Source organism: Notolepis coatsorum, assembly GCF_963971535.1.
Source record: "Notolepis coatsorum genome assembly, chromosome: 3".
Classification (NCBI taxonomy): domain Eukaryota; kingdom Metazoa; phylum Chordata; class Actinopteri; order Aulopiformes; family Paralepididae; genus Notolepis; species Notolepis coatsorum.
Genome location: NC_140167.1, coordinates 38,901,283 through 38,913,409, shown reverse-complemented (window position 1 = coordinate 38,913,409; position 12,127 = coordinate 38,901,283). Strand labels below are relative to the sequence as shown.

General features: G+C 43.1%; 1 protein-coding gene across 1 annotated transcript in view; it reads right to left on the bottom strand.

Annotated features, from left to right (window-relative positions):
• chmp3 (charged multivesicular body protein 3) overlaps positions 1–10,426 on the bottom strand; it is a 13,030-nt gene extending 2,604 nt beyond the window's left edge. The window contains exons 1-6 of the mRNA XM_084310010.1: positions 10,298–10,426; positions 9,668–9,728; positions 9,324–9,503; positions 8,974–9,095; positions 1,819–1,933; positions 1–946 (exon numbers count right to left, since the gene is read on the bottom strand). The exon at positions 1–946 is cut by the window's left edge and continues 2,604 nt beyond it. Of these exons, the coding sequence (XP_084166136.1) occupies positions 804–946; positions 1,819–1,933; positions 8,974–9,095; positions 9,324–9,503; positions 9,668–9,728; positions 10,298–10,342 (666 nt within the window). The 5' untranslated portion in view covers positions 10,343–10,426 and the 3' untranslated portion in view covers positions 1–803. The remainder of the gene's footprint in view (positions 947–1,818; positions 1,934–8,973; positions 9,096–9,323; positions 9,504–9,667; positions 9,729–10,297) is intronic.
• Between the last annotated feature and the right edge of the window lie 1,701 nt (positions 10,427–12,127).

Sequence of the window (12,127 nt, the reverse complement as noted above, 5' to 3'; positions counted from 1 at the left end):
GATACATATTGACTGTACAGAGATTACCTACCAAAAGAGAGAGCTCTGCACCCCTGTTTTTAGTGCTTAAGATAACGTAGAGATCAAATAGCTACGGACCAGCTCAAAGGCTGATGAATGGCGATTGTTGGGAACAAAATTTAGTAGAACATATTGGAACTCATTGTATTTGAGTGATCTAGGGTGTGATTTGCATTGAGCACAATATGTGCAAAGTCGATCCCATCAAGCATTTTGCTGTTTTGGAGTGAAAACATACAGTATAAGTGACGACCCCACCGCTGGTTGACCCGATCTCAAGCCCCGCCCTCCTTTCTTGATCCTCCCATCACAACTGTTGCTCCAGGAAAAGAGGGATGAGGCTTGAGTTACTGTAGGTCAATTCCGGGGCAGAAGCGCAACGTGATTAAGCACCGTCATGACAAGCGGCCTTTTCATTATTTTGCTAAATACAACTGTGTTATATGCAAATGTATATCTATGTGATGGTGGGAGTAGTACACACCATGCTTTGGATAATATCTTGGCATAACCTAGGCTTATTCAGCCCCCCCCCGTGTTAAAATCAAGATAACCTCTCATTAAGGCTGAGTTGACCCAACATTCTGACAAAAAACAACCAAAAAAAGCTAAAAACCGTTTAAAAACATACAATTGTCTGTCTTAGCACAAAGCTAATCCAAGATGATTATGTTGGAGAAATAAAAAAATATGATAAATGCTAAGTAAACCATACACCAAAACGGTCTGTCCATTGTTGGGTGAGCAAAGTGGCTGTTTGTTCAGGACAGAATGGGGCGACCTTAGCTCCTCAGAGCAGCCAATCTCGACTGCATCTCTTCAATGTCCTCCTCAGACTCTTCGTCCGAAACCGCAGTGGCTGTGGCTCCAGCAGGCATTTCCGGCAGTGCATCTGTGACTTTGCTGGGTGCTTTTCCAAGGGCACCTGACGGAGACAGTAGCACCATGAAATAGAGGATCCACTATGAACAACATCTGCTATGACTTTGGTTTTTATAATGCATTGCCTTGAACAGAAAGCAAGTGGAACCACTAGGGATGCACCGAAATGAAAAGTGTGGCATATACGATAACCGATAATACATTCCTCGTTATGGCCAAGAGCCCAATATTTATCAATATAATATGGTCTGTATTCAAAAGAAAGTTCCTAAGGTAATCCAGTTTTGTACATAGTGAAAGTGAGTGAAAACGCTGTAAAATGGAAAAGAATCAGTCTATATTTCTGATTCGGCAAACTATTTCAGTGCTGTGTGCAAATACCCAAACAAACCCTGCGTGGCTCAACAAAGAAATAAGACTGTTCACATCTGCCCAGTGCTGCTCTTCAGACTAATGCAGACTCAATTAAAGAGATCACCATCATCAGCTGATATATGTTTGCCAATATACTGTATATCTGCCCAGTTCTGCTCATCGGACCGATGCCGTTATTAATCAACTTGGAGATATTCGTCCTCTGCATTTGACCCATCCTAACTATTTTAGGATCAGCGGGCAGCCGCACATAGTGTGGTGCTCTGGGACCAACTCCAGTTGTAATGCCTTGGTCAAGGGCAATAGCAGGAATATATACCTAACATGCATGTCTTTTTATGGTGTGGGGGAGATCTGTAGTACCCACACAAACACAGGGAGAACATGCTAACACCACAGGACTTACTTGCTGTGAAGCAACAGTGCTAACCAGATCAATTATGAATAAATGAATTACCAATATCAGCCGACACCAATATATCGTACATCCCTGAAAACCACAGACTGTGTGTGCTACAGTTGATAGCTTTAACTCTCTACCTGCTGTGATGTCAAAGAGGATCTTGTCAACCTCTGCCTCTGCTTCCTCTTCCATATCCTCCCCATCTTCCATGCTTTCAAACGTGTCCTCCAGCATTTCCTCTATGATTCCAGCCTGGGAGAGGAACGGGTGCAACAGAAGAGCAGCTTGAGAGACATGAAATATATAGGAATTCACAGATACCACGTTTATACTGTCAACACCAAGTCCTACACTTTTAAGTATCAGCTGATGCCAAGTACCAAAATTATTTGAGACATGATCCATTTGTCTCCATTAGAAAGATCTATGTGTCACAAATGCTGAAAATGAAGTCACTTTGTTTTCTTTATTACACATGGTTCTTTGTACCAGATTTTACTATTGGGGAACTTCTTCAACACCGATACCGTGCTTTATCCTGTTTTTGGCCTGATATATGATACTAGTATTAGTCAGTGCATGCCTAAAATGTTGAGTGCAATTTCTTTATGCATACGGTAGTTATAACAACAGTGTGTTCCAAAATATCAAATATCACTGATTCGTAACAAGATGTGTATACAGTAGTAACACTATGATTCTTCACCAGATGTGTATACAGTAGTATCACTATGATTCTTAACCAGATGTGTATACAGTAGTATTACTATGATTCTTAACCAGATGTGTATACAGTAGCACTTAATGACATGAAAGTAGTGCAGTGGTAGGGCTGGGCGGTATAACAGGGTATATTATCACTTCTACCGTAGTAACGATAAATTAAACAATAATAAAAATAAACAACCAGCGCACAAATACCACATTATCCATGGTGTTGGCCCTCTGTTACTTATACGTTATATATTATGATGTAAGTATTCCTGGATCTCACAGCTGCATATGACACTGTATGGCCGCAGTTTCCGGCTACACACCAGCAACGGCCAATGCAGCAGAGTGAGGAAACTTAGGAATGGCGTGCCACAGGGCTCAGTGCTGGCACCGATGCTGTTTAACATCTACATATACGACCTGCCTGCAACTCAATCAAAGCAGTATGGCTATGCAGACGACCTGGCCATCCTACTCAGCAAGCAAACTTGGGAAGCAGCCGAAGAGGGCCTCACTGAAGATATGAACATCCTGTCTTCATACCTGAGGAACTGGCGTCTCAAGCTCAGCATGGGAAAGACAATGTCTACAATGTTCCACCTCAACAACAGGGAAGTGACCCGTGAGATGAGCGTCATGGTGGATAACGTCCGGCTACAGTACCAACATACCCCCACATACCTCGGTGTGAAGCTTGACAGAACACCGTCATTCAAACAACACCTGGAAGGTGCCAGGGGAAAAACAACTGCCTGTGCCGCGCTGATACGACGACTAGCCGGCACCACATGGGGAGCCTCAACAAAGACACTGCGCATCTCCTCACTGGCCCTGGTGTTCTCTGCCACCGAGTACTGCGCCCCGGTCTGGTGCCGTAGCACCCACATGAAGAAGCTGGATGTTGTTCTCAACAGCGTCCTGTGGACAGTCTCTGGTTACCTACAAGCCACACCGGTAAACCAACTGCCCGTACTCGCTGGTATTGCCCCGGCTACCATCAGATGAGAAGCAGCCACACTGGCCCTTTCCCGCAAGGCACAGATCAGTGCATCCCACCTCCTTCACAATACCACCACAGAGACACCACGACGTGTGCGCCTAAAGTCACGGCTAGGGATGTCCCGATCCGATCACGTGATTTTCAGAAAATCGGGATAAAAAAAAAATAATAATATTCAGGATTTTTGTTTTTTAACTTTTTTTTTTTATTCAACAAACATGACAATGTTCACGTCTTAAACTCATACTGAGGCCTTAGTTTTGGTTTTAAATTGCATATCATCATTCAGTTTTTAGATTACTCCGGTTGCAATGCCTCGCTTGAATGAAGTTAACTTTTCACCTGGATAACGTCAACATTCAGGGTGAATGTAATGTGAGCCACCGGCGCTCGAGCCACCTCGAGCCCCTCGAGGGACTATTGAGGCAACAGTCTCGCTTCGCCAGTTTCTGACAAAAATGCGTCAAATCGGTTACTAATGGCAAGGCACTCGCCACTAACGCAGGAGATGCTGGGTTCGAGCCCAGCTCTCTGCGTTGCTACTGGCTTGGCTGGTCGTTCATACTAACACAATTGGCAGTGTTAGGGGTGGGAAAGCCAGTGGGTGGGGATTGGACGTTGTGGACAGCGACTCCTACAGGTCGGTTGGTGCGCCTGTACAACAGAATCAGGAAGTATCAGGGGCACCGTGAGCCTCCCACGCGTTACTCCTTGCCACTGAGAGATTGCGCTGTTCAGGTGAAAAGATGCGACAGCTGCCTCCTCGTGTACCGGAGGGGACACGTGATGCAAGGCTTGGTCCTCACTGCAGCCGACCAGTGGGAGGCATAGTCTAGCAACGTTCGAGACAGGGGAGAATTGAAGGAAGAATTGGTGAGGCGAAATTGGGATAAAAATTTAAAATTTAAATAAATATTAATTAAGATCGGATCGGGAAAGATCGGTATCGGTAGATACTCAAAATCACATGATCGGGAGCAAAAAAATGTGATCGGGACATCCCTAGTCACGGCGCCCCTTTTCCATGCAAGCCTACAGGCTACTCCACACAACACCATCTGACACTTCCAAGGCCTCCTGGGTCAGGACGAGATGGGGGGACCAGTGGAGGTCAGCAGAACCATCCAGGCTGCACCTCTACATCAATGACCCTCTGGACGTCCCTGGTCAGGACATGTCCCGGAAGCAGTGGACAACCCTCAACCGCCTAAGGACCGGCGTTGGACGCTACGGCGCCTCAATGAAGAGGTGGGGCCTCAAGGACAGTGCCTCATGCGAGTGTGGAGCCCCTGCACAGACTGTGGAACATATCATCACCAGTTGCCCCAAACACCGGCCACCGTCTGATGGAACTGGACGATGAAACGTTGGCATGGCTTGCCTCAACGGAGCTGCAGGTCTAAAGACACACGCCAGAAGAAGATGTAAGTATTATGTGTGTGTGTGTGTGTGTGTGTGTGTGTGTGTGTATACTAGTTGTTTGTCCTGTTTACTTGTAATGTGGGCTGACCTTCGAAGCTTTTTTTGGCAATCGAAGCTTCGGGGCCGAGCTTCGATTTTAATTCGAAGCTTCGGGGGGGGGGGGGGGAATTATTTTTTTTATTTTTTATCTTATGTTGTGGGACTTGTACAGCACTTTCTTTGTTGTTTTTAAATGTGCTCTATAAATAAAGTGGGTTGGATTAATTAATTAAGTAGCCCCTTTCGTGACTGAGCCAACAAGGTTTCACTCGGCTGTGTGATTTAATTCAAGGTGGATCGCTGTTGTCGTTTGAACAACTTCAGATTTCATGGGAACTACCAATCCCCCAAATCAAGAATGTTTAAGATGAATGAAGTAAGATTTTGATTATTTGAAATATGGCCTGTGTAGACTAAACTATGCACAGAATTATGTCAGTCTACAAGGTCCGGATTCTACATGGTCCGGCAATGTATACCTTGTAGACTCCACTACAGACCAATTATCAGTGAATGTTCATGCATTTTTAAGGGCAACTTCCACAAAAAAACAAAGAACTCACCAAAACATCTCAGTAGCACCTTATCTAAATTTTATTTCCTATTTTGTTTATTCATCCCAGTATCTTTCTTTCTTATGTGTGGAATTCTACAAGGCATGTAGTATATGTATTTGAGGATGATATCCTTCAAACAGGCAATAGTGATGATATAATTTGGGCAGTGCTGAGCTGGGTTACTTTCCTCCAGTGTATTTGTCCCCCGGCCCCACCCAATGGCCCCATGCGCGCACACACACACACACACACACACACACACACACACACATTTACATTTAGTCATTTAGCTGACGCTTTTATCCAAAGCGACTTACAAGTTCTGTACGACAAGACAGCAAGAAGGGTACAACTCTATCAGCTGAGTAACAATGTTTATCAAAGTGTTGCGTGTTACAGTGTAGGTTAGTTTATTAGGAAAAGTGCATGACAGTAAGGTTAGTCACGGTTAGATTTTTTTTTCTTTTTTTTATCATTTCAGATAATGGTTGAAGAAGTGAGTCTTTAGTCGACGGCGAAAGATTGGACGGGATTCGGCTGTCCTAACTGGGATGGGTAGATCTCACACACACACAAATCGAAGTAAAAAAAAAAATTGAAAAAAAAAATTATTTTTTTTCTTCTTTTTTTAGGCCCCGTTTAGACGGAAACGCTAGCAGGTGAATCCGCAAAAATATTTTTTCGGATGTGCCTTTCGTTTATACGGAAACGGCGTTTTTACGGGGTGAAACCGCAAAAAAGTGAGACTACCTTCCAGGGTGGAATTCCTAGAAACGCAAAAGCTTTGCGCTCTCGTCTAAACTGTCGAACCGTATAAATCTGTTAAAACGATGACGAAAGGGTTGTCACGGCTCTGGTCGCGCGTACTGCTTACGTCACAGGTAGCAGGTATGCGCCAGTAGCCGAGACGTAAACAAAGCAAGTATGTCTGACTATATCAACGGAGATCACCTGAAGGCTACATTGGCAGTACTTTTAACCCTTTCACTGCCACACGACAGAAGGTTAACCCTTTACTATCACACAACCGGCTGTCGTGTGGCAGTGAAAGGGTTAAATACACAAGAATCTGTCCCGCGGCGTGAGTGGACCCACTGTCTGTGAGTGACTCTGCTTTGGTCCAATCACATTCCCCATCCACAGTCTGCGAATCAGAGGCAGAGTAGGGCGGGTCTTCACAGCACGTCATGTGACATATGCGCAGGGATTAAAGCAAAAAAAAATCTCCTGACTGCTTTTTTCAGGCCAAGTCATATTCTTATTTTAACCTCCACTGTATTTCTTTTTAATAGCGTTGGCGTTTTAAGGGAGCCTACTTGTTTCGGTTTAGTCGATAATCCAATGTACAGTTACCCCCCCACCCCGCCTACCCAACCCTCCCCCCAACCACCTCCAATGTACAGTCCCCCCCCCCTCCACCCAACCTACCCAACCTCCTCCAATGTACAGTTTCTTCATCAAATGTATATACTCTCTTTTTTAGACTATTGTATTTCACAAACAATACTGTATTTGTAAATCTGGTATGTCATAATCATAAATGTATAGATGTAGCAGTATTATCTATCTGTATGTCATGTATGTCATATATGTTATGATGAATTGAAAATGGGGGACCCTGATGTAAACAAGAGGAAAGTCTTTCTCTGGTCTGCACCCCCTTAACAATTGTATTGAGCTGTACTGTATTGTACCCATTCTGCAATCTGTTATAACAATCAATCAATATTTAACAGATTGCAGATATATAGGTTATATAGGATATATAGGTTTAGGATTGCAGGTATATAGTAATGATTGCAGATATATAGGTTATATAGGATATATAGGTTAATATAAGATTGCAGGTATATAGTAATGTTACATTTGTGACATACGATATGCAAATATAGAGTACTGTTACCCATAGATCCTAACAGATTATATACATTATGATGGGGAGGAGACTGTACATTAGGGTGGGTGGGAGAAAAAAGATACATACATGGAGAGAATATACAGTGGGGAGGAGACCGTCTATAGATACACCTGTGTGATGTTGATATTTGTACTGTGAAGTAACACGACAATGACAAATGTGTTGTTTCTGTTTTTCTTTTTGACATAGTTGCGGAACACGGAACAAGTTAACAACTCACCACCGTCTACAGTCCCTGCATCATACTGTAGCCTGGCCAGTCTCTTGAAATACTGCTATCTTCAAACTTCCATTCCTCTCGACACTTTCTTTTGTTGGGTGGTGCCGCTCATCCTTTTCGTCTGAGAACACTGTGTTTTCTTTTTAGTGGCCAGCTTACTCCTTCCATTAACGTTATTATGCTGACGTTAGCTAATAACTATGTGTTGGGGATAATGGTTCCGCACGGACCATATTGTTTGTTACATTGCTGTCGGCAAACTCGCTCAGAGTGTCAACAGAGTGTTGACGTTAAGTTGATGTTAGCTGCTAGCTGGCTACCCAAATCCACAACAGCCAGACAGCCAACCGTACAAAATACAGTCTCAGCCAATCACATCGATTTGTACAGTTAGTTAGCTCCACTCCATTGCAAAGTAAAAGTTAGCCAGCCAGGACAGCCCGTATTAGCAAGCTACAGTTACAGTAACGTTAGCCACCCGAAGATCGGTAGCTAGCTAACGTTAGCCACAGCTTCAAAAACGAATTTCAATTATGTTATGAGCTATCAGCTAGCCAGCTAGATAACGTTAGAAAACGCCTCGTGTAGTAAACTAAAGTGAATAGTTTACTGGGCCATTGTTTAATGCTTCAGTGGTGTTAAAAGAGGACCTGCACGCTTGCTATCTTCGGTGCAAATGATACGGGTCTGTGACAAGACAGGTCTGTGAGGGGGAGGGCACTGTGAGCAGCGTGTGTGCATCAAGCTCACGTTTGATTGGTTAGAATGGTCAAAATGCCCTACGCATCTACAAATCATATTATACCAGGTAGCCAATTCCGTCAGACTCCGAATCAAATTGACGGAAAAAAAATTAAAAAAGACTGAAATCCGTCTGGAGACGGAACGCTTTAATGCATGCATATGCGCCAATCGTGTGACAGCGGGGCTCCGTCGTTACAGCGTCGTCTGCACGGAGAATTCCACCCCAAAACGCTCGTCTAAACGTAAAATTAAAAGTGAAACCGCAAGACTACTTTTGCGGTTTCTGTTCACAAAACGCTCGTCTAAACGTAGCCTTAAACTTCGATTTTTTTTTAATGTTCGAAGCTTGTGCCATCGAAGCTTCGAAGTATTTAAGACAGCCCTAGTTACTGCAATGCTGTAGCTAATTGGGGATCCTAATAAACTAAACTAAACATGTTTGTAATGTTTGTCTTTCAACATGTGATTGGTTGTTGTACATTTAGTTGAAAGGGCCACAAAATGAAACAAGTGGAAGGCGTTTACATAACATACCGATATAGGCTAAATTAGGTTGGTAGAAGATTCATAATGTTGGTATCTGTACATTTTCATTTATCGCCCAGCCCTACGCAATGGACATCAGTAGTGCATTTTATTCCTTGCGGTTACTTAGGAGGTAAACAGGGGCCAGCTGACCTTCATCATCTCCTTTGACAGCTCCCTCATGGTGGCCTGGACCTCTGGGATCTTCACTAGATTTTGCATCGCTTTCATGACCTCTGTGCTCTTCTGAAGGGCTCCAGCTACACGTAGCACAGCTGGAAACATGCAAGAACAATACTTGTAGTAAAACATATACTGCATCATCGGAATCTAACCCTGATATAACCCAACCCTCTCAAAATTTTGATCAAATTAGCACACAAGCAAAACCAAGAAGCTCAAAACAACTTAAAAATACAATTTGATGTAATGAAAGTAACACCATTTCCTATACACATTTGGCCTAATCTAATAAGGCAGTTGTTGTCTCTTTGTGCACTCACCAAGCTGATTCTTCATGCTGAGTAGAACGGAGTTCATGTGGGCTTTAGAAGCATAGAGTTTGCTGATGGCACGCCGCGACTGGATGAGTTCCTTTGCGAGAATAATGCAAACATCCCTCTGTCCCTTTTTAGCTGCATCTTTGATCGATCTCTTCACCTTCTCTTCTTCCCTCTGTATGTCTGAGAAACAAGGGGGTATTATTAAATTCTGCAAAATAAAAGCCACTGTAACCATTATCAAAAACTCATGGGCTATGTATTACACTAGTTATACATATGGAATGAGTTTTAACAGATGCAGAAATGGGTTGTCTGATATTTAAAGTCATCAACTAACATCTCACCTCGAATTTGTCTGTCAATCACTCTCATCTCCTTCCTGATTTTCAAAGACCATTCATTGATCTGAAATGACACAGATTTGTATCATGATTTATTTTTCCAACGGCACCAATCAATGGTGGGTTGACATGGTAATTATTTCAACAGAAACCTTGATATATGCTAAATAGTGTATACATTTGTTAAATATGTAGACATATTTGCAGGCCTACAGAGATCACGACCCTTGCGGAAGCTAGCTGATTCAGGGTTTGTTTACATTCTGGCCACCAGCTGACATGTGTAGCTTGCATGCTAATCTGACTGCTAAAAGAAGGAGTTGGAACGACTTTTTGTTGCTTGCATGTTTTTGATGGCGTTGACACAAGCTTTATTATGACGCAAGATATATATGGCATTTATAGAATAAAATAAAATAATTTGATATACAGGTAAAGTCTCTGGTATACTACAAAACCAAGCTTGCTAACTAGCTTTCAAGCTAGCAGCAACAGTTTTGAGGAATGGCTAGCAGGGCCGGCTATGCTAACTAGTCAGCTACATAGCGCATCGCAGTATCCCAGCGGAGCGAACATTGTCAATAGTGTCCCCACTCCTAACAACATTGCTCTTCTTCTAGAGCATTTACTCACCAGGTCTTTTGGTGGTTTTTCGTGTGTTCTTCCGAATAGCCCCATCGTAACTTATACGTAGCTAAAAGTCTAGCTAACCTAACTAGCTAGCTTGCACTTCCTGTTAATAGTATGCAGCTGCAGAGCCGCAGAGCCAGCGGCGCTCTCAGGGCCGCGCTGTGAGGGGCGCTCGCGTGAACCTTAAAGGCAACCAACTTGTGTTCAGCCTTTCGTTCAGCGTTTCTCTGATTGGCCACACGGCCACGTGACCGCGTAGCAGCGCCACCCACATTACCATCATACCCACATAGACTGTATGTAGTGTATTGTGTATAGAATAGCAAAAGCATACCGTTACCTGGCCCATGGGGACATTAACGTGTGACTTGTCGGGCCTTACAAATACATTTGATTTTGATTTGATTATCAATAAGGTAGGATATCTGGAACACACACACAAACACACTATTTTTTAAATCACATGCCATGAAACTCGGGGACCTGGCTGAATTTAAGACTGCACAAATCATGTTTAAAGCACGAAACTATTCGCTCCCGGGTAACATCCAAAAATTCTGTTATAGAGAGGGGTACAATTTAGAGGAGAGTCTAACTTCAAGAAACAGGCTGTTCATTCAACAATGTATGTATATTTCAGTTTGTGGAGTGAATATGAGTTGCATAAGATAATAGAGTGTGAAGGTATACTGAATACTGTCTATCTGTATGTCATGTATGTCATTATATGTTATGATTAATTGAAAATGGGGGACCCTGATGTAAACAAGACGAAAGTCTTTCTCTGGTCTGCATCCCCTTAACAATTGTGTGTATTGAGCCGTACTGTATATTGTACCCATTCTGCAATCTGTTAATAACGTTTTCAATCAATCAATCAATCAATCAATCAATCAATCAATCAACCAATCAATCAATCAAGGGGGTAGTAAATGGAATACATACGTTTACACTTCATCCTCCTACTCCTGCTTGTTTGTTTTTTATTCTGTTTATTACTTGTTTTTTATTATTATTTATTTTCTATTTATGTTCGAAATAAATAAACGCATTCATTCAACAGTCAGTAAGCCTATACGTACATCCTCTGGCCTCGCGCGGATCTCACAGCTGTGCCCGCACAGTGCAATACTCCAATTCAGCCATTGGGTGGGTGGCGCCATAGATGTGTTCTATATATATCTATGGGTGGCGCTGCTGAGCGGCCCTCGGAGCGCCGCTGGCTCGGCGGTTCTGTAGCTGCATGCTTCTCCTTCCTGTAAGCTTTGCCACGGCCAGGCCGAATTCGAATATGAGCAAACATACCCTTCCTTTCCTTCGGGTTTGGTTTTCGACAGACATGCAGTACTACCTGTTCAGGCAGGTTTATGTTCCACCAGTGAGTCAATAGCTTTTTGCGAAGTATGAATGAATGAATGAAAACTTTATTTAACAGATTGCAGAATGGGTACAATACAGTACGGCTCAATACATACAATTGTTAAGGGGATGCAGACCTGAGAAAGACGTTTGTCTTGTTTCCATCAGGGTCCCCCATTTTCAATTCATATAGACATATATGACATACATGACATACAGATAGTCAGTACTGCTACATCTATACATTTATGACATACCAGATTTGCAAATACAGTACTGTTTGTGATACAGAAGGAGTCAAGAAAAGGGAGTATATACATTTGACGTAGAAACTGTACATTGGAGGAGGTTGGGTGGGGGGGGTTGGGTACATTGGGATATTGACAACCATACTGGGTAATTTACATTGGAGGTGGTTGGGGGGGGGGGCGGGGGGCACACTGTATAAACAAGTAACACTGTACATTGAGGGGG